Here is a 24,548-nt window from a genome sequence, read left to right on the forward strand (position 1 = left end):
TTCTTCATCACACATGAATTCGAGATTATGTGTCACTGTGTTTGTTTGAGATCTGTACTTAGTGTGTCATCCAAGATTTCAGAGTAATCTGAAGTTTTTTGCTTCCTGTGGTGACCCCAATGGGGTATTTATAGTTGTCACGTCTCCATAAATAAGTTAACATTACAGTGTGAAACGTTGTGTCTATTTATTGAGCCGACATGACAGTTATATATATATATATATATATATATATATATATATATATATATATATATATATATATATATATATATATATATATTATATATATATATATGATAATATATATATATATATATATATATATATATATATATATGAGGCCGACATGACTATTCTTCTTATCATTTTTCTTGCAGACTTCTTTGTGTTTGTCTTGGAGGATTGTGCTTGGTCTTGGAGGGCTAATCTAGTCACTAGGTAGACTTATATACATTACATATATTCTCAAGAAGAGCTCTTTTACTCTTTAACTTTCCTAGACCTATGAAATGAGCAAGAAAATCATTCTTATAATTTACAAAACTAATATTTCTATTTCTTGACAATATAAAGATGAGAATTACATTTGTAAATGCCGAACCTAGTTACACTTTCTTCAACAAAATGCATGGCAACAATTCACTGAATGTTCTCTTTGAAATGGTGGTTTTCAAGGAAGACCACAAATTCAAAAGGTTGGAGAGCTTGAGGTCTCAATCAGCGGTGGTTTAAGTTTGACCACCAACACTAGAACACGTAGTATAATTCCTGGGACAATTCTAAATCTGGCTAGAAGATGAAGTCTTATGCTAGAGGAAGTGCTCCCTAATGTTGTGAAAAGGGGAGGCCATTGAGGCATTAACCTGGAACACTTAGTGCAGTTCTTAGAACAATTCCAAATCTGGCTAGAAGTTGAAGTCTTATGCTAGAGGAGGTGTCCTGAAAAGGGATACCATTGAGGTCCCAACTTGTGGTGGTTTAAGGAAATCCACCAACCAAAATGCATGCCTATGAGGCATTTCTCTATCTCTATCTACAACTCTGAATCTGGGTATGGCTGAATTTGGATCTAGGCTTAGGCATCAAACTCAGGCTATAGCTCAGGCTTGCTCGATGTATCTTTGAAGCTTAATACACCCCGTCAAATACAAGGTGATAAGATGAATAAATCTCAACTGCAAGACATGTCAATACTCAAGAACAAATTCTGTGGTATGAACGGAATATCTTCTTGGATGTTGAAGCCCGTTGCCAAGAAGTGATCTATCCAAGGTGAATCTTTGTTCTTATAGGAGGCTTATTTTTGAAGCATCTGCTTGAATGATGAGTATTTTCATGACAATACTCACATGGGTGAAGATAAAAAAATGATCTTTCACATGGTTGACTTGACTACAATGCTTCCATTTGGCAATATGTGGCTGCTGTGGATGAGGAGCAAGTTATAGAAAAAGTGAAGATGAATTGCCTTGAAGAAACCCAACACTCTGAAATTGAATGGGTTTACAGTAGTCTGGAATATGAAAGGAGACATCCTTGTCATATCTAAGACCGATTTTGTGCTTGTTGCTAACAAGCTCTTCCCAAGGTCCGATAATGGGCTTGGGAAGTGAAACCTAAACTTTTTCATCTTTATGCAAAACTGATCCTGAAATGGGCACTTGATCTGAATCAACCTCAGGTTCACTAATTTGATCGATTTCTAGCAACTAATGGGAGTCTTTCTCAAACTCAAATGAAGGATTGTTTTGAAAAAAAACCAGTTTAGAATGATGTTTTTTCCGCTATAACTCTATTTGCTGGAACCGAGATTGGAGTTGTAGAAACTCGATATTGTCTTGTGCATTTTGTAAACAGGTTCAAATGTCAAAGAGAGTTCCCTTGCCAATTTTGATTGTATCATGAATAATGGAGTGTATTAAAGTATTTAGCAACTTTAATAACTCAATAATTCCAGTCACTTTGTCAACAACACAACTTCAACGAATGAAAGGTGTCCACAAGAAAAGGGCTACTGCAATGAGGGATACAATGCTTGAATGACCTAAAATCTCAACTACTTCCAATGACGCTACAACAAAGTTGGTAATCGAAGATGACAAAAAACAACCTCCAAGTGCATGTTTAATACAAAATCCAAGGCAATAATAAATATGAAAATCAGTTTCCAATCCCTTTTCAATACATTGGTCTGGCATAATATGCTTTAAAAAAAAACATTTTGCTATCTTTTCCTAGTGGACAATGGGATTTATCATTGCTAAAGAAAGAGGAAATGGCAAACGAGTATTGCTCTTATCCAATCACAAATTCAATGGATGGAAATCTGAATCCCCTCATATGCTTTCAAAACTTTGCATATTTTCACAAGAACTCATCAAATCGTTATTGTCTGTGCCTAAAGCTTTAACCCATCCTCTATCTAGTCCATCTTGCCATGCCTTGCCACTGTGTTTCAATTACCTTGGGGCACCTCAATAGTATTCACATTCTTAATTTTAGAATTAGTTAATTGGAATGGAGGCTTGATGACGTTGAGCAAGGTATTTATTGAAAGATAAATATAAGTTTTTAGATTCTGGAGACTCTAATTGCTGCTGTGAGCCGACATGGCACTGAGATAGATTTAGTGCTAGAAATGTTAAAATTTGAAATTTATGTGCAGAAATTTAACAATTCTTTGCAGAAAATTGAAATTTCTATGCTGACAACTTAATGCACTTTCCAAAAAATTGAATGTACTATGCAAAAAAACGAATGGAACTGAATGTACTTTGTAGAAAGCTAAATGTAATTTGCAAAAAAAAATTGAATGTTCTATGTTGTTACAATTACTTAGAATGCAAATTTCTTCTTCAAAACTTTTCACATCAATAATTGTATATAGAACATAAACTTAAGGATCATATGAATGTAGCCGAGCACAAATATGAGACACTGATATTTTGGTCCAATGACTAGAGAAAAACCCCTCAAGGAGGAAAACCAAAATAGTTCTTCTTCTATTAGATTTCTACAATTGTTCACTAGTGCACACATCGAGCGAGAGAGAGAGAGAGAGAGAGTCATCAATGTCTAATCAACTTGCAACTGAAGTGCACTTTCTCTTTGCTTGAATATATCCTTCTTCATTTGATCAGATCATGTCGTTCACACTTGTTCCAACTTTTTCCTTGTGCTTGATCTTCACTAGTTCTCACACTTTTCTTGCACACACTCAACACTTGCTCTCCTTTTTCACAATGAACATACTACTCTCAACTCTCACTTGCTCTTGATTAAATAGACGAGAAAGGAAAGGAGTTATAAAATGAATTCATGCCTTGTGTCAATAATAAGAGAATAGAATTGTAGGAATTTACAGGGTAAGTTCCTCAGAAAGAACACCAAAAGGACACCGCTCACAACCAGATCACAGATCAATACACCAGTATTTTTGACGTGGTTAAAACCCTCAAAGAGGGAAACAGTCCACGGCCTGCGCCAACGTGGCTACTACAGGCAATTTATTAATCAAAGTGAAAATTTACATAAGCTTCTCTCATGCACGGATTACCCGAACAATGACCCTCCATGCGCTTTAAATAGAACTCATGGACCAATCGGGTGTCAAGCCACGGATCAAGTGTCGGTAATACCGAGAGAGTGAACCGTCGGATCACTACATATCGTGACCGTCGGATTGTAAGTTACAAAATGTACAACGGTAAAGAAACACACTTTACCTAACTCTATACCTAACTCTATACTAGACCAAGTTGAACTTAACTATTTCCTATGTGTCGGAATATCCTAACATCCCCCCTTAAGAACAACTTGGGATAGGATTGAAGGATTTACAAATATGACACAATAGGAGAAGGAAGGAGGCACTAGAGCCTATCCCCCCTTAGTGACAACTTCCTGAACTTCAAGCATATATCGAAGTTTAGTGAACTTCGCCTCTGTGAGAGCCTTTGTGAAGATGTCTGCAACCTGATCATCTGTTGAACAATATTGCACTTCAAGAACATGGTCATGAATGAGCTTTCTAATGAAGTGCATGTGTAGTTCAATGTGTTTACTGCGCTGATGCTGGACTGGATCTTTGCATAGCTGAATGGCACTTTGATTATCACACCAAAGTGTGGTTGGATGCTGCTGCTCAAAGCCAAACTCTGATAGGATCTGACGAAGCCACAAGGCTTCCTTACTAGCTTCCACGGCACCACGATACTCTGCTTCTACTGACGAAAGAGAAATGGCAGCCTGTTTCTTACAAGCCCATGTAATAGGTCCTGAACCAAGAGTGAAGACATAACCGGCAGTAGACTTCCGATCATCAAGCTCACCAGCCCAATCAGAATCAGTGAAACCAACTAATAGAGGAGCTGCTTTGGCACTGTAATGAATCCCAAACTGTACTGTACCTCGAACATAACGAAGTATTCTTTTGGCTGCTTTCCAATGACTTTCACGGGGGTTTTGCATAAAACGAGCAACAAGGCCAACAACAAAGGAAAGATCAGGACGAGTATGGGTTAAATACAAGAGTTTTCCTACAAGTTGACGGTATAAGGTAGCATCAACTTCAGGAGAAATACAAGAGACTGAAAGTTTGACTCCAGACTGAAAGGGAGAAGGGGCTGGATTGCAAGACTTGAAGACCGAGAAAATAGTGTAAGTGTCCTAAGTCTGTCATTTCAAATTTCTTTTTAAGGCTGGACTTCACATGTTTGATAAGGTTGGGATCACTACTAGTAAGAATAAGATCATCAACATAAAGAACAAGGATGATAAGAGAGTTGCCCACTTTCTTGGTGTAGACAGTATTGTCAGAATAACACCTAGAAAAGCCAGATTCTAAAAGAAAGCTATCCATTTTGGCATACCAAGCCCGAGGAGCTTGCTTGAGACCATAGAGAGATTTCTTAAGTCGACATACAAGGCTGGAGTCTGTTTGGATGAAGCCAATGGGTTGTTCCATATAGATTTCTTCATGCAAGTCCCCATGCAAGAAGGCAGATTTAACATCCATCTGATGGACTTCCCATTTTAAAGAGGCAGCAAGGGAAAGAACAAGGCGGATAGAGTTCATTTTGGCAACAGGGGAGAAGGTTTCAGTGTAGTCAATGCCTTCAACCTGTGAAAAACCCTTAGCAACAAGACAAGCTTTATGTTTATCAACTTTCCCATCTGGTCCATACTTGGTTCTGTAAACCCATTTACATCTAACAAGTTTGTGTCCCTTTGGTAGAGGAACAAGATCCCATGTATCATTTGTCAACAATGAATGATATTCTTCATTCATAGCTGCTTCCCAATGGGGATGGCCTGAAGCTTCTGCAAAAGTGTCAGGATCATGATTTACTGGAGCTTGAGCCAGTAAAGAAGAGGCTCTTTCAAACTGAGAACGTGTACGTCGCTGATCTGTAGGATCACCGGCAAGATCACCTGCTGCATCCCGAGTAGTACGGACCCATCTTGGAAGTTGAGGATCCTGAGAAGGTGGGGGAGGATTATCATCCTCACTTTCATCATCTGAAGAAGAAATGTTTTCAAAAGTAGAAGAGATAGGAAGAGGTGGCACATCCGTCGGACTAGGCTCGCAGGCCGATTTATTTTCATCAAATTTTACATCTCTTCTAATGATAACATTTTTGGACTTAAATGGAATAAGTCTATAACCTTTTACATCTTCAGAATATCCAACAAAAGTACATTTCTCACTCTTAGGTTCTAAAGCTTTATGCTTTTCATCTGGAATATGGGCCCATGCTTCACTTCCAAAAACACGAAAGTGACTTACATCTGGTTTAATGGAACTCCAAGCTTCTTCTGGAGTGATATTCTTTAGAACCTTAGTAGGAGTGCGATTGATTATATAATTTGCACAATTAATTGCTTCGGCCCAAAAACTAAGACTGAGTCCTTTAGATTGCAGCATACAATTAGCCATTTCCTTTAAGGTGCGATTTTTCCTTTCAGCTACACCATTTTGTTGTGGAGTGTATGGAACAGTATGTTGCATTTGAATTCCATTTTCGGTGCAAAAGTTGATGAATGTGTTTTTAACATATTCTCCACCATTATCAGTTCTTAGCTTAAGAATTTGATGTCCAGATTGTTTTTCAACAAAGGCTTTGAAGGCCAAAAATGTGTTAAATACTTCGCTCTTGAGTTTTAAGAAGTATACCCAAGTGCGTCTGGAGAAATCATCAATGAAAGTTAAGAAATACTTGCAGCCAGAGAATGAAGCAACAGGAAGTGGACCACATAAATCACTGTGCACAAGCTGTAAAGGGGCTGAGGCGTGCCAAGAGGCACGTTTGTCAAAACTGTCCCGATGATGTTTTCCGAGTACACATCCGGAACAAACACCATCTCTGCAAGATACCATAGGAAGACCTGTCACCATATTTTCTTTACATAGATGCTGAAGGGAGCGATAGTTTAAGTGACCAAATCGCTCATGCCAAAGTTTGCTCACTTCATCATTATGAGCAACAAATACTGAGGGAAGATTTGATGACCCAAAGTTGTGAAACTTATACAACCTTGTGGAATCATCAGCAATACCAGTAGCTAGAATCTGTTTAGGATCTCTTAGATCCTTGATTACAACATCATGAGGTGAAAATTCAACAATTTTACCTTCACCTGAATGAGTTATCTGATATACAGATAGAAGGTTGCAGGATAAGGTTGGAACACATAATACATCATTAAACTGACCATTGTCTAGATGAACAGTTCCAGTCCCTACAACATTAAGAGATCTATCATCACCAACATATATATTTTTGGTGTTACAATCATTTAAAGAAGAAAACATGGCTTGGTTTTTGGCCATGTGATAAGAGGCTCCAGAATCAATGAGCCACTCATGAGAAGGAGAAGAAGAAGATACATTTAATGCATAACCAGACTGAGATGATTGACAACGACATGCAGAAAGTGCCATTCCGGAAGTTGAAGTTGAAGTATGCTCCACATGGATGTTATGTTTCTTCATTGCGGCTTCCAAGGCTTCCATCTTCTTAAAGCATTTAGATTCTAAGTGGCCATCTCGATTACAAAAGTTACAATGTCTATCAGTCTTCTTCCATTTGTTTTTATTGGTCTTATCATTTTGCTGAAATGATCTTTCATTTTGAGGCTGAGTTTGCTTAGGACCCTTGTTTGGTTTAGGACCATTCTTTTTAGGATATGACTTCTTAGGATTCTTTGAATTTGGTTGCTGCTGGGCGGCTAACGCTTTCTTGGAAGAGTTTCCAAGATTAAGAAGACCAAGGTGTAAGAGTTTTTCTTGTTCTCTTATTAAGGAATCACAAAAGGAGTCAAAGGAAGGGGCCTTGTAGTCTTTTCCTTGACAAATGAAAGCTTCCCTTGTAGAATGGAAAGTGGAAACAAATACAGAGTAGGCTGGTCCCAACTTAGTAAGGATGGAATAAATAAGGTTACCATCTTCTTTCTTAACCTTAACACCTTCCAAGAGATATCTAAGGGTCTTGAATTTGGACAAGAAATCTTCAATGCAAGAAAAATTATTAGGATCCAAAGTAAGCAACTCATTTTCAAGTTGATGGGCTCTAATTTCATTTTTAATCCCAAAAACTTTAGCGATTTTTTCCAATGCTTCATGAGGAGTCTCAAGTTCTGCAATATGGAATCTAAGATCAGGAGAAATAGACATCCCTATCAAACCACGTGCTTGATCTTGTCTATTTTCCCATTTTGCAGCCTTGTCTTCATCTTTTGGTTTCTTCTCTTGGTCTGTGGCTATTCTGTAGAGACCTTTACTTCTAAGTAAATCTTCCATGTAGGCTATCCATTGGAAGTAGTTAGTGCTGTCAAGAATGACTTGGCATGGACTTTCCATTTTAAAAAAAAACTGAAGCTGAAGATGCTGAAAGTAAGTGTTCCAATGGATAGATCTCGAAAAATTAGGCTGTTTTAAAAAAAACGGCTCTGAAAAAGGCTTCCGGATGAAGAAGTTATGGCTTTTGAAAAAAAATTTGTTGAAGTTGCCGGCAAAGTGCGCGAATGTGCGGGAAAAAAAATCCGCCCCCACAAAATGGAGACTTGAACCCAAGACCTCTACTCTCTTAAAATAGCTTTGAACCAATTGATCTATACAAAAAATTTGAGAGAGAGAGAGAGAGAGAGGGGGGGGGGGGGGGGTGGGGGCCTTGGTTTGCGTGCTTGCCTTGAGAAAGCTCTTTTTCCCTACAAAACACAAAACACAAAACCAAACACGAATATGCAAAGAAAAACAAACCTTGCGGCTTGAAGTTAGCTTTAGCCAAAAAAATAGATATTTAAAAAAAAATCTCAAAGTTAGCTTTAGCCGAAAAACTAAATATTTTTCTCAATGTTTCTGATTTTCCGAGATCACACTAAGGTGCAGGGAAAAGAGCATACGCATGAGAAAAATCCTTCCTTTCTGTTTCTGATTTGCCCAGATCGCACAGAGTCGCAGGGCAAAGAGCATACGCAGAAATGAAAGGTATAGATCCGGTTTAAAAAAAAGGCTAAATAAACCGAAACCAAAATAAGCAGAGAGAAAATAACAGTAAACTGCAAAAACACTGTATACCTCCCGATCTGAAAAATGACGCAGCTAGGGCTACCGGAAACCTTTTCGCGTGAAACGAAAGGGGTTCCTCACTGGAACAGATGCTCCGAACGCAACAGAGCAGTCCTCTCGGCCCGAAAGCAGTCAGAAACAGCAGATCTAGGAAACGACAGCCGCATGCAATTCTACTGGCTTCAGATTTGGATCACCAACGGACGCGGCCCTCAAATAGCTCTGATACCATGTAGGAATTTACAGGGTAAGTTCCTCAAAAAGAACACCAAAAGGACACCGCTCACAACTAGATCACAGATCAATACACCAGTATTTTTGACGTGGTTAAAACCCTCCAAGAGGGAAACAATCCACGGCCTGCGCCAACGTGGCTACTATAGGCAATTTATTAATCAAATAATGAAAATTTACATAAGCTTCTCTCATGCACGGATTACCCGAACAATGAACCTCCATGCGCTTTAAATAGAACTCATGGACCAATCGGGTGTCAAGCCACGGATCAAGTGTCGGTAATGCCGAGGAGAGAGTGAACCGTCGGATCACTACATATCGTGACCGTCGGATTGTAAGTTACAAAATGTACAACGGTAAAGAAACACACTTTACCTAACTCTATACCTAACTCTATACTAGACCAAGTTGAACTGAACTATTTCCTATGTGTCGGAATATCCTAACAAGAATTCCATGAGGGAGGAGTTACTTGAGGAAGTGTAACTCATCCCAAGAATAGAGAGAGATGTACACTTCTTTGAGGAGCTACAATTCGAATTAGGGAGAGAGAGTTACATTTAGACATGAGAGAATATTTGGTGAGAGTTACAAATCGAATTGAATGAGGGAGTTACAAGTGCATTTAATGAGGAGGAGTTACACTTTTGTCATACATTGAATTAGTGAGGGAGAGTTACATTCTCTTAAATGTGGAGTTACTATTTTATTCTAAGAGAGAGGTTTGGTTAATAAGAGATTCTCAATTTAATTTACTTATTCCATGAGATAAATATTTTTTTATTAATCCATTAAAAGTGAATGACTTTAGATTATTTTATAAATAATAGTATAATAATAATAATAATAATAATAATACTAGTAAGGATAAAAATTATTAATTCTTGACTTGTATAATCATGATTGATTTGATTTTAATGTGGATTCCATATGTCGAGATCATCCTTGATCATTTAGAGATGACTTTCTATATTTGGAAAGTCATATTAGAACTGTGAGGAATGAAATATTATTATATGTGGTTCAAACAAAATTGAAAGATATGATTTCTTATAGGAGAAATTCATCCCCGAGCTGCCAAATATTAACAAGAAAAAGTATTAGAAGAGAAACAAAGATAGATAATTCAAAATCGAGACTATATCTTAGAAGAACACTGAGGGACAATTAATTCCCATGTTGGATGAATATTGATACCAGTGGTATGAATACCATTCAAATTAAAGCTTTACAACAATGTAGTGTTGGAAACAGGCATGGAATCTGACACTTGAAATAACTTACATTGAATTGTTTCAAGGAATTCTATATGTGACATCCTTCAAATAAGCAATTAAATTGTCATTCCAGGATCATTTCTAATTTCTCCATGACCATCTAGGTTTAAAGTTACTTTGGTTCAATTGTTTAAACCTCTTTACAAACAAAATTAATGAGCAAGTGCAAAACAAACTCGAAATTTTGAGTGACTCTTGTTGATTTTCCATGGTACATGAGAATTTGGGTTAGACCTTAGAATCACTGAAAAAAACCTACTCATGTACCTCAACCTTCCTACTTTGCAAAGTATAAAATTACACATTAGTGAATCAACTAGAACACATGACAATTTTTAAATTTTTCAACCCTTCGTTGTTGTATTAACAACTTTAATACAACAATGTAGGGCTCTCGTACCAGGGATAATGACCCTCATACATCCATTGATACAAGTACATACAACTAGGGCTTTCTGTCTGTCATGTTGACCACCAATCTACCCTGAAAAAAACATCCTTTATCTACTTGTTGATGTGGTGCCCCACAACCCTTTCAGACCACAATTCCTGAACACATCTGCTAGTCCATTTGCTCCCAATCTTCAACTCTGCCTCTATCAATGGTCCTTCTCCTTTAGGTCACTGAACACGGCTTGTCAATATTCCCTCTAGCTGAACATTAGTCCTTTAATGTCTCAACACTTAGGGACTGAAAAAAATAGACACAAATTTATTTTACTTAATCTGCAGAAGGTAAAACATACAATATAAACACATGCAATCATTCGATCACAACGAACACAATTTTTTTACTAGGGAACCCAACTGGGAAAAACCCCTCCTCTATTTGTATTATGTCAGATAAGAAAAATGATCTATTACAATGACAACTTCAATCCTTGAAGCTCAATCTACACTACAACACTGATATCCTCTTAAGTTCGCTCTGGCCAATACTTAGCCAAAATAGACCTCCTTCTTCCTCCTATTTCCTTGCACAATTCCTGCTCCTAAAGAATAAGAAGAGCCCCTATTTGCTTACACAATCCCAAGAAAATTCCTCACCTGCTACATGAAAACTATGTGCACTCAACATTATACAACAATAAATACAATTATGCTTTTTCCCTCCACTCAACTAGGCAATTTGAATTGCATGCATGACTAGGGCTATTTTTAGTAAATTGACTAGTTAACTGAGAGATCAGTGAGTTAACAACAGTTACAACTACTCAATTGAACTCCTACTGACTCTATTCATGACTAGAGCTCAGATAACTAAGTTTCACTAATTATAACTCCACTAGATTACTAGATCTTAGAAATCAACTCATGAACAACTCTACTTCTTTCCCCCAAACTCGAATTGGCTGACTTAATTAAGTGACTTGGCCATGTCACTCTTGCTAACTACAACTCAAGTCATCTTGCTGATGTGGAAATTCAAATTTATCCATTTGACTAAGGCACAAGTCAAATGAAGCATTTTCTTGCTACAATTTAACATTGACTTCTTCCCTCTATTGCCTTCCTACATTGCTCCAATGAAGACAAACTTTGGGGCGGAAGGTAGGCTACTATGACTAACAAATGTCCTTCTCCAACTGTCAACTTAGGGCTAGTCAATCTATCTCTCTTAGCTAATTAAACCCTGAGCACAACTTCTTTGCCACTACTAGCAGGCTTATAACCATTCACAAGGCTTGCACTTAGGGCTCAAAGAACATCTAGTTACTCCCCTCCAACCAGTTTTAAGATGTCCTTCCAACTTTGTCTAAATCGCAACCCTTGTTCCTAAACTACACTACATCTCCATCTTCAAATCTACCCATATTCAGTCAACTCCTTGAATGAAGTAGGGCTAGTTACCAACTGCCCTTTTTTCCGCAATATCTCCTCTATTGCATAGATCTAGGACTTGTGATCCTGCCCTCAACTAGGGTTTCTTCTATACTATTGTTTCAACCCCTAAAGCAACTCTTCCTCTTCCTTTACTATGCAACCCTTCATTGCAATCCTCTCTTCCTATCCTTATGTTCAAACTTCCATCCTTACTAGGGTGACGACTTTCTTGTTTGACACAGATCTAGGGTCATATCTCAAAGATCTAAATTGCACTTAAGAATTTCATCCTGCATAGGAAGTTACCCAACTAGGGCATCTTTCTTTTGCTATTCTAAAGACTTCAGAACAAACCCATCCATATTTTGCAACGTAGATTTGGACACAACTTATTGAGGGTACAAACTTCATATCTAGGGCTTCTGTTCTACTACAAAAGCACCTAAACTCTGTCGTTTACCAATCCTCAAAACTCTCTGATGATCCCTTCTTTTAACTCATGTACAACTTGCATTGATTCCTTAATTCATGTGGCATCATCTCATTAATTTATAGGCCCTCACGTCAAACTAATCATGCCTATTTTATGAGATTCAACTATCCTATAAGGATCAATACTTATAGTAGCTAAGTCACTAATATGATCAATGTATTATGTCTAAAATTTTCTTCTTTTACTCTACCCTAAACTAGGTCTCTTGAACGAATTCTATTCTAAGTACCTTAGAACATACCTCCAACCTTGGTATTCAATCAACATGAAGAGCAGACCAAACTTGTAGTTTTGTGCATAACTGAGGTATAATAGTCTTCCATTAAGGCTTCTACAGGATAACCCTAAACCTCATGTTGTTCAACTCCTCTATAGGCTTTGACATCCTTTATACAAGCCTCATACACCTGTGGTAGTTCATTAAGGGATGCATCCTTCATTCTTGTCCAAGATTAGGCCTTGCAGCCATCTAATATTCCATGCACAAGGGTCTTGCCCCTTTCCTTGATACTTGTACAATTGTGACATGTTACAAAGATATGCAACCCATTAACTTATGCACAAAACACACCACAAACTCAACTGCCTCCAGATAGTGTGTGGCTCCTTAGATTTGATCCTCCTCTTGATTGAAGATACCCTTGTGCGATTACTTGGCCTCTCCTTGTAGCCATACCTAGCCTCCAAGCTCAGCGTTCATCTAGGTTACATCTCAACCTCTTCCCTTGATCAAGCGAGCTCCTCTTCATTTGATATATAGACTTTTCCTAAGGCCTTTCTTAAATGGATTTCTCCTAAGCCTTCTTTGGAATCTTCTAGATCTAAGAGTATTTACCCACTTAGACTTGGGATTTAATTTTTCTTTTTAGAATTTTAAACCCCATCTAGGTACAAAAAACCCTTCACTTGTGTCTTTTTCCTACAAAGTGCTTTTGTGACCAAAATTCTCACAAAGCCTAGATTCGGGCTTGTGGAATACCTCCCATGCTACACATTTCAATAACTCCATTAATAAAATAAGTGAAGAAAGTTAGGCTGAAGCATGATTGATGATTAATCATATGTCAAAACTTTGATATTTTCCTCAGACAATATTGAAATTGCGATCATAAACCCATGGGTGGAGGGTAACAATTGCAAGTTGTGGTAGTTACTCTCGAGGAAACAATAAAGTTGGCCATATATTCTTAGAGAACATAAATGTATAGATTACAAATATTTTTATGTGGAAGCCCAAAGTAGGAGAAAACACACACAATGATTATAAGAAGCACCAACTCTTTGGTTTATTGACAACAACTTCTTAGTTCATCAACAAAAACTAAAATGAAGCACCAACTCCCTATGAGACATGATAGATGTTGAAAATGGCAACAAGAAATGTTAAAAATAGAATCTAGAATATTCCAGTTTTAATTTGTCCTTGAATTAAAATTGTGAATTAAAATTCTAATTTAGTTTCACCAGCTGCTTGAACAATAATTAATTAATTCATCTTGAGTTAATTAGTTGGAGAAATTCAAGTTAGAAGTCTTTGTGAAGTCATGCAACAAGTATCCCTTAAATTAAGGAGATTATCCCTTAATTAAGGAGATAATATTGAGTTATATTTGAGCTATAATTAGTTAGCTCAGTGTACTGAGTTAAGTCCAGTTAAATTAGTTCGAAACTGTTTGAGGAACTAATTGTGAGTTCAGTCACTTAATGCATGCATGCATACAACTAGTGTACTCCAGATAACTGAAGATTCTCTCATCAGTAACTCATGCATATGTATTCTGAGAAAGACCCAGTTGAGATTAAAGATAGGGAAAATGTACTATCAGTTGCATGTTTTCTCCTATAAAGGAAACTCATGTATGCAGAAGGAACAAGGTTCCTTGAGGATTGCACAGATTTACAGGGTGTGAGCATCCAGGAGGATTGTACTGAGAGCTGGCTAGCTGTGGGAGCTAAGGCTTTGTGTAATTCTGAGATATTTCCACCTTGTATGATGTAGAAATTCCCACTGTAGATCAACAAATTATGCAATATACTAAAACACAATACAAGATCTACTTCTACAACACTTTGCAGAAGCTTAATCGAATTGAGCAAGATCAAGAGAACACATATAACTAAGAATGAGAAATCAATCACACATAACACAGAAGAAATAACCCGGGGAAAGCCTTAGCCTAAAACCCCAATATCTATATTATCATACAAGTGGAAATCTTGTTCAAGTTACAAAAAGAATCAGCTCTCAAGCTACCCTGCTCTCTCTTCAATCAAACAATACAACTCACAGACTAAATAGATATAGTATATGTCCTCTTCAAGCCTCCAAGGTTCCTATTTCCTTGCATAGTGTTTCTTGGGGTCCAGTGAAGCCACACGTGTGAATTGACCTCATCACACTCACAAAATCTGAAGAAGTAACTACACAATCCTCAAGGAAAGAATTCCTTCTGCATGCAAGGAATATTCACAATGGAATATTCTAGCAACTGATAGTACACTGCCCCTCCATCTGATTTCAACTGGGTCTCTGTCTGAACTGACATGCATGAGTTATTTATGAGAGAATATTAAGTTATCTGAAATGCAACAGTTACATGCATGCAATAATTAACTAACTGAACTTACATTAATTCAACAAATTGTTTGAATTAATCTAACTGGACTTGACTCAGTTAACTGAGGCAACTAATTACAAATCAATATTACAACTCATCTTTATATCTTTAACTGATGGATAAATTCCCCAATTAATGGAGAAACTGTTGCATGTCCCCACATAGACTTCATTTTTGATTTTTCTTAACTAATTAACTCAAGATGAATTAATTAATTATTTTACAAGCAGTTGCTAAGATCAAATTCGAATTTTACTTCTCTATTTTAGTTTAGGGACTGACTAAAATAGGAAGGTATCCCGAAATGCTATTTATAGAATGCTATTTTTAGCACTTCCATTTTTCATTCCTTGTTGCTATGTTCAACAGTGGTTGAACTGCTATTTATAACAATTCTATTTTTAGCATTTCTTGTTGCTATTTTCAACATATGATAATACAAATAGTGGGGTTTTTAGCTGAGGCTTTCCCCTAAGTATTTTTTTTGTTTCATGTGCATTGATTCTTCTTCTTATAGTTATATGTGTTCAGCTCTGATTCAACCTCAATATTTAAGCTTCCGCAAGTTTGGTAGTAGAAGTAGATTATAGTATTTTGCTTTGGTATATTGCATTATCGAGTTAATCTACAGGCATTTTTTACATAGATCTCAGAGATAGATTTGTGGAGAATTTGCAGGAAATTCTACATGGTATCAGAGCAAAGGTTATCAAAGCTATGAACAGTATACAGAGAAGAGAATTCAAAGTTTGAAGTTCGGAGTTGCAGTTGCAAATCGAATTCTTATCATACTTCAAGGTTTGCCAATGGCGTTCTATGGCTTGAGACTCGAGTATGCCTTGAAAGGCAGCTCGAATTACATAGCATGGAAAGATCACATGGAGGCTATATTAGAAGACAACGGCTTGAAGGATTTTATTGATAAAAAAATCCCAAATCCAGGTTCAACTAATGCACAAGAATGGCTGAATGGAAGAAGTGTGTGGTGAGGGCGAGAAGGATCATCCTTGAGGGAGTTCGAGACCATATTGTCTCGAGCCTCCATGGGAAGGATACTCCATATTCAATGTGGAAGACATTGAAGGACCTCTACCAGAACAATAATGACTAGAGGAAATTGGCGCTCAAGGATAAGCTTTGAATAATCAAGATGGAGAACGACGATACTATTTCCACATATCTGAACAAGCTCACTACCTGTAGATATGAGCTTGGAAATGTGGGAATAACTACTGCCGATGATGATATGGTGAGCCTTGCTCTCCTTGGCCTTCCAAAGAGCTGGAATAGCTACCAGAGCTCTGTGAATGGAAGGGAGAAACTGTCGGATTGGGAATAACTATGGTCGGATCTCATGTAGGAGGAGATTAGGAGGAGCACACGAGATGGTTCTTCATCCAAGGATGATGATGAATAAAATCCGACCTTAGAGAGTAAGGCAAGGAAAGGGAAAGAGAAGGATTCCCATTCCGAATCGAATTCTTCTCATGGAGGGAAGAAGGGTGACAAGTCTAAAGTGAGATGCTTTAATTGTCATGAGATTGGACAATATGTGACTAATTTCCCATCGAAGAAGTCCAAGAAGGGATCCTCAGATGGATCAGAAGGTGAGGCATTAACCTCTCAGTTTGAAATGGACTTTACTCTAATCGCATGCATGGTGTCATCGATGATGGGTTGTGGTTGGTTTCTTGACAATGGAGCCTCATTCCACATGTCTAACGATAAAAGTTTATTCAGTACCTTAGAGGAGAAAGACCTCAAGATGTGCATAGAGATGGGTGACGACGAAAGGTTTAGTGTTTCAGGAGTGGGCACGGTTGCTTTTCAGAGGGAGCATGGAGCTCCTATTACCTTGACAAATGTGAAGTATGTGCCTAGACTGAAGAAGGACTTGGTATCGGTCGCGATGTTGAAGGACAAAGACTACGATGTTGTCTTCAACAAGGGAAAGTTTTCCTTAGACATAACACCATGAAACAGGTGAAGCAGATCGGTTCACGAGTCAAAACCTGTATGCTTTTGAGGTTAGAGATGCATGCAAAGCCTTGAGGAGCAAGGCAAATGTTAGAGACTTGGTGGTTGAGAGGGAGAGTAAATTACCTCTCAACATGCAATCCTAGAAGAAGTCTTAGATAATTGTGGAGGAGCCACAATTGGAGAAGTGGGTAGAGGGATCACATGCAGCCATACCTCCAGGTGTGAGGTGGGGCAATGTGAAGTGATAGTCCCATGAAGGCTGAAATTGGGCAGGTTCCATTCAGAGGTTTTATCTCATAGATCACACCTTGCTATGGGAGCCCAAAGTACATAGTAGCGGGAGGAATCAGTGGGATTAATGCAGTGAGAGATCAAAATGACAGAGACTAGAGCAGTTAGATACTGAAGAGCACAGAGAAGGATTGACAACAATGCAGAAAGGCTGAGTCAATAGAAGCGCCGAGTTTTTAGTCGACAAAGGCAATAGTAGTCAGAGACTTTGATGACAGAGGAATCATTTTGATTCAGGTTGGATGTTTTTTTGTTTCTGGAAATTGCTAGAGCAACAACACTAGAGAGAAGTGTTGCATGCGGAACATTCCAAAGGTTTAGGATCAGGATCGAGTTGAATTCCTTTCTTGTTGAGAGGGAGTGTTGAAAATAACAACAAGAAATGTTAAAAATAGAATCCAGAATATTCCAATTTTATTTTGTCATTGAATTAAAATTCGAATTTAGTCTCACTAACTGCTTGAAAAATAATTAAATAATTCATCTTGAGTTAATTAGTTGGATAAATTCATGTTAGAAGTCTTTGTGAAGTCATGCAACAATTATCCCTAAAATTAAGGAGATTATCCCTTAATTAAGGAGATAAGATTGAGTTATATTTGAGTTGTAACTAGTTAGCTCATTTAACTGAGTTAAGTCCAGTTAAATTAGTTCCAAACTGTTTAAGGAACTAATTGTGAATTCAGTTAGTTAATGCATGCATGCATCCAACTAGTGTACTCCAGATAATTGAAAATTCTCTCATCAGTAACTCATGCATGTCTATTTTGAGAAAGACCCAGTTGAGATTAAAGACAGGGACAATGTACTATTAGTTGCATGATTTCTCCTATAAAGGAAACTCATGCATGCAGAAGGAACAAGGTTCCTTGAGGATTACACAGTTTTACAGGGTGTGAAATCAATGTTACACTTGGTAACAGTAGGATCACCCAAGAGAAACAACGCAAGGAAATAGGAGGCTTAGAGGGCAGAGGAGAAGGTTTGTGAGAAGCCTTGTTTGCCTATGAGCATCCAGGAGGATTATACTGAGAGCTAGTTAGCTGTAGGAGCTAAGGCTTTGTGTAATTCTGAGATATTTCCACCTTGTAAGATAATATAGATAGTGGGGTTTTTAGCTGAGGCTTTCCCTTGAGTATTTTCCGTGTTTCATGTGCATTGATTTTTTTTCTTATGGTTATATGTATTCAGCTCTGATTCAACTCGATCTTTAATCTTCCGCAAGTTTGATAGTAGAAGTAGATTATATTATTTTGCTTTGGTATATTGCATTATCGAGTTAATCTACAGTCAGATTTTCTACATAGATCTCAGAGGTAAATTTGTGGAGAATTTGCAGGAAATTCTACAAGTGAATATATTATCATATTTTCCAAAATCATAACCATTCAATATATTCACACCTACTTCAAGTTATAGTGAAACAATAAACATAGCTAAATCAATACAACAAACACAATGAAATACATTCAGACATTAACTTAGACCATGCGGAGAAACCCAACAATCCATTCTACTACTTCATAATATGTTAGAACATAAGCCAAGCATTACAATGCAATGGTTATATAGTGAGGCTCACCAACCATTAATCTTTGCACAATGTACAAAAGGAAACACACGTGATGCAAAACCATCCAACATTCATTAGATATATATATATATATATATATATATATATATATATATATATATATATATATATATCCCACTTTACATCAGGGCTACATATCAATTACAAAATTAGACATTTAGGCTTAAGACTACAGACATACACAGATAAACATAAGATAGAAAATATATGCAGAGCACTAACCTCCTTTTGAAATATCCCTCGCTTGTTTGCTCCACTTTGCCAACCTTCCTTTACCTACAAAATATCTCTAACTTCTTCCTTGCCACAACATTCCTCTCCTACTTCACCATGGTTACAAAATCCTAACTACCTATCCATACTCGCACACATCATCCTTCTCTCTAGATGTCCACATTCCCTTCTTGTGCGACATCTCTCTTGTCATGCCTTTTCCTCCTGCACCATCTTCCTCTGCTCTACAATGATTATTCCTCCCGCGCTCCTCTATCCCCTCAAACAGTCCCTCACTTATCAAAATTTAATAAAATATTTTTGGGCTCCAACAAGTCATTGGAGCAATTCTAATTTGGGTGTGAGGATTACATATTTTCCCTTGTTCTGTCACACAACATATTATTTAAGGTAGTTTGAAAGGAAAAATTGCTTGTGATCCTGTGTGTAGCGAAGATCAAAATATAAGATTTGGTCCTTGATGAGACAAATAGTTGGCACCCTAACCATTTGAGGGCAATATTTTTTTTGGATGAAAATGGCATTTTTGGGATGACGAAGAAAAAATCTAAAGGCCACACTGATACAAGCGTAAAATACTAAGGTTTGGACTCTCCTAGGCTTGTGATGTCATTCTAAAAGAGTTGTATGAAGGATTGATTCGTGTTCTAATACAATCAACTAACATTCAACCCCTTTTTTAAGGTTATGGATTACTATAACAAATATTTGTGGACCCATAAGAGCATTTAAAAAATGCAAACTAACTCAAACATGTCATTTCTAGTCTCAAACTTCATCAGAAAAGAAGTTAAACTTATTATAATTGCTTTTCAAGTTTGTTAGCCAGTACAAGAGAGTTAAAATCATGTTTATAAGAAGCTAGGGTGAATTGTTATAAGTTAGGGTGAATGGTTGTAAGAAGCTAGGGTGAAGATAAATCTCTATTGGCTGAATACAATACTTAGTGGAACACTATATTTCTTGTGGATGGATGATCAACCTTATTCATTATGGGATTAAGGACTATATTGCTTATTCATGTAATTGTACTATTATTGTTGTGTGCATTATTTATTTTATTGCATTTTATTTCATTGTTAAATAAGTGACGGAATTATGTGGGAAATCCTAGTTTCCAAGGAACCTCTTGGAAAAAATACACATGGTGCTTATAGGGCTTATCAAGGCAACCTTCCCCAATGGGGTGAATGAGTTTATTTTATTGCACTTTATTTCATTGTTAAATAAGTGACGGAATTATGTGGGAAATCCTAGTTTCCAAGAAACCTCTTGGAAAAAATACACATGGTGCTTATAGGGTGAATGAGTTTATTTTATTGCATTTTATTTCATTGTTAAATAAGTGACGGAATTCTGTGGGAAATCCTAGTTTCCAAGAAACCCTAGGGAAAAAATTACACATGGGGCTTGTAAGGTTTATCAAGGCAACCTTCCCGAATGGGGTGAATGAGGAAGATATGTATATTGAACAACTTGAAGACTTTGAAGTGCATGGAAGAAGTCCCATTTATGGAGATTAAAGGACTTATACAAACTTAAGAAGGAACCTCACCCTTGGTACTCAAAGATTATCGGGTAGCTACTTGGATTGGACTTCACCAAGAATGAGGCAAACTCTAACTTATAATATGTACTTATTGATGTTGAGCGACTCTTCTTGGTATAATATGTTGAAAATCTCTTTCTGATAGATCAAATAAGCTCATAGGGATGTCTATGAGCTTAAATTAAAACTCATATTAATTTTGTGTAGAAATGATTTCTTTACACTGTTTTTATATTATTTTTAATTATTTTTTATTTTTCTCATTATTATATAAAAAAATAAATCAAACATACTATTTTTAATTATTAAAACTACAATTCATTGTTTCATATTACTATATGACATTTAGTTCTCAATTAAAAAAAACACTAAAAGCTACAGTGTAAATATGTGGAATTGCTTGGACCTCTAAAACTCACTTCTGTGTCTGCTCTCAATAGCTATTGCTCGGATAGACTCTGGTGTCTATTGTTCTCCCTGGAATATGGGTGATATCGACTCTTTGTTCTACCTCCGTAGCCTTCCCTCCCACTACCATAAGCACCACCCCTACCATAAGGGCCACCAACACGTGATGAGTTATAACTATCATTTGCACCATAACCATCACCTGCACCTCCATTGCCACCAGTCATCCCATTGCCATACCCACCAAACCCTTCGCCATAAGTCGCAGGACGAATTCCATAACCACGGGAAGGATCTTCTTCATAGCCTCCTGAGCTGCCAACCCGATAACCTCCATAACCCCTACCATATTCAGAACCTCCATACTCACCATACCCTCCAGGCCTACTGCCATAACCTCCTGCTGACATATATTGGTTGTTGCCATAACCTGCCCCTCCAAACCCACTATAATTATCTCTGAAGCCCCCAACTCCAGCAGGCACGTAGGGAGGCCTACTATCAAACCCATAAATAGGAGCAGCGTCAGACAAGGGTTTCTTGGGTTCAGCCTTCTTGATCTCCACTAGCTTTCCACCTACCTCAATCATTTCCCCTTTGGATATAATTTCTTCAACAACCTGGTCACTGTCGAAAGTGATAAAACCAAAACCCCTGGACTGCCCAGTGCTTCGATCTCGCATGATCTGATGTTCTACAACTTTGCCAAATTTGTCGAAGTAGTTCTTGAAGTCATCATCAGTAATAGCTTTGGGAATACCGCCCACGAATATCTTTCTCGTCTTTGGGCCCTTCGACATCTTTCCCCTTGGAATGGTTCTTTTAATTTCCACCGTTTTGCCATCGAGGATGTGGGTGTCCTCTATAACCTTGTCCACCACAGAGGGGTCGGCGTAAGTCACAAACCCAAATCCCCGAGGCTGCCCAGTGACACGATCTTTCATTATAACAGAGTCTGTTAGATCGCCATAGTTACTGAAATGCTTAGTAAAAGCGTCTGCGGTGGTACTCCTCGAAAGACCGCCGATGAAGATTTTTCCAGGACTGGAAGCCTCTCTAGAGCTATGATTTTTCTGCTCTTCTGCAACGTATTCTTCCCTTTCTGAGTGATCGTACTCTTTTGAAGGCACATACTGTGTTTTCTGGTCATTTGAAGAATCCATAGCAACCAAATAAAAGACCACACGACAGAAGATTGAGATCTCTTGACAAATGATACGAAAATGACCTAAAAACCCTAGAAAACCCTAGATGTCGATATAATTTTGTATAATACATGAGGTTTTTCTATGATTATTATTATTTATATATGATTACGACCAACACATATTTGAGCCTACACAACCGTCGGCACTCTCGTGAAGAAAAATGTTATTTATTTAATATCATTTTAGTTTCATTTCACAACCATCGGCACTCTAGTGAAGAAAAAAGTTATTTAATATGATTTTAGATTCTTTTCAAATGGGATGTATCAATCAAATTTCGATGGATTGATAAGTTTCGAGAGTGTTTAGGTCAATTTTGTTTAAAATGATTTATTTATTTATTATTTAGTTTTACAGTTTGATTAATGCAAAGAAAAATATTGTTAAAATAAAAATAAAAAATATTATATAATATTTATTTTAATTAATGTAAAGGAAAAATATAAATATGGTTAGATAAAAAATGTTTTTTAAATTATCCCTTTTATATTTATATTAAATTTAAATTTTAAATATTTTTCACATTAACAATTTTTTTAATTTCTTTATATTAAATGAGAAAAAATTATTAAAAAAAGTACTCTTGATGTTATGTATATATGTACATTTTTTTATAAATGTTATGTATGGATGTATATATATTTTAATTAATGTAAAGAAAAATATAAGCATTTTTAAAATAAAAATATTGAAGATAAAAAAAAATCTTTTAAATTATCCACTTTATATTTATATTGAATTTAAATTTCAAAATATTTGTCATACTATCAATTTTATTTTTATTTTTTTTGTGATATAAATGTTACATACATATTTTTTTCTCACCTAATTACATCACATCTCCTCATACTCGTCTTAGAGCACACCTCTAATTCTAACTTATAAACACAAATTTAAATTTGTTTTGAAGTGGAATTGTATTTTTTTTGTAAGTAAAAGTGTTTTCATTATTTCAAATCAATGTTTTACATCCAAATAGATTGAAATATATCCTATATCCTAGTTTGCCACCATAGAAACCAAGCCATACATAAAATTTCATTTTCCTTAAAATCCATGAAAACATTTTACTAATAGTGTACTAAAAGACCAACAAGTTTGTCTGTCTATAGGGATACATTGAAATGAAAAAAAAGTAACTCAGACTTAACAGTGAATAACTAGAGAACATAATTAACATTCAATATTTTCGAATCTTTGTGACTTCCAAAGGGATGGGATCACTTTTATCTCCTAGAGAACAACTTGGAGTAGGGATTAGGCTAAGGCGGGCTTTAATTTTCCCTAGTTTGTTGTCCATAGAGTGCACTAACACCCACAATTCATTCAAATAAAGAAGCATCTCTTATTTCATAGTATTATTGTCCACTAACATGTGACCTAGCTATAAATTGAGGTGCCAATAAAGTTTAACTATATGTATATAGTGATTGCGGTGACCTTGGGAGTGGCTCATGTCCAGAACCCATCCTTCCACCTCGACAAACACCTCAGAGTCAATAATGCATTATCTCTCATCTGTAATGACACATTTGGCTTGGGTGATTTCCTCTTGAATGCTTGTAGAAGTAAATTCATGATAAAAAGAAGCAAAGCTTTCAACCCATTGCTAGGCTCTTGGGTTTCCAATATCCCTGTAATAGGTATTGTCATAGTGGACCCGCACTCTCTATCTCGAACAAATCACAAAGAAAGAGATATGAGGAGCGAGATTTCCATAGATATAGGTTAGCACAAAGAGGAAAGCAGAAGTGGAGGAGGTAGATGAAGTCAAAGGGAATGATTGTCCAGTGGTAGAGGGGAGAGGAATTGGAGCTAGGAAAATACAATGAGGAAGGAATTAGTTGATGACTAGGAAAAACAAGGAAAGAACAACAAAAACAACTTTGATGGATTAGTAGAATGACCTCAACACAACAATTGTAGCAAGGAAGGCGACCAATTTTTCCAAGGGGGGTGAATCACTACAAGGATACAAGCTTAAAACAATACATAAATTACTAATGCTCCTTCTAAATACTTATGATTAGGCCCGAAACTACTAAAATTTACTAAATGCCATTAAACTGAATGTACAACAAATGAGTGCTTACAAACTGCTAGCCACTATCCTCACGCGGAGAAAGATGGCTCAACACTCCATCATAATTATTTACCTCTTGAAATGACCATTATGCAAATTGGGAGAAAGATTACAAATTGTGATAGTATTCCAAGTGTGTGTGAGTTAAAAACTTGATGATACTGAAAATGCTAGGGAAAT

At 36.8% G+C, this 24,548-nt stretch overlaps 1 protein-coding gene across 1 annotated transcript; it reads right to left on the minus strand.

The window, feature by feature from the left end:
• Positions 1-21,109: 21,109 nt before the first annotated feature.
• On the minus strand, positions 21,110-22,240 carry LOC149161865 (heterogeneous nuclear ribonucleoprotein 1-like). Its single transcript, XM_089435032.1, has one exon. The coding sequence runs from the start codon at positions 22,238-22,240 to the stop codon at positions 21,110-21,112; it is 1,131 nt and encodes a 376-aa protein (XP_089291158.1).
• Positions 22,241-24,548: the final 2,308 nt, after the last annotated feature.

This window comes from Pinus tabuliformis, chromosome 5_2, assembly GCF_031772625.1.
Source record: "Pinus tabuliformis cultivar Carrire ecotype Pingquan chromosome 5_2, CPIR1, whole genome shotgun sequence".
Lineage (NCBI taxonomy): Eukaryota > Viridiplantae > Streptophyta > Pinopsida > Pinales > Pinaceae > Pinus > Pinus tabuliformis.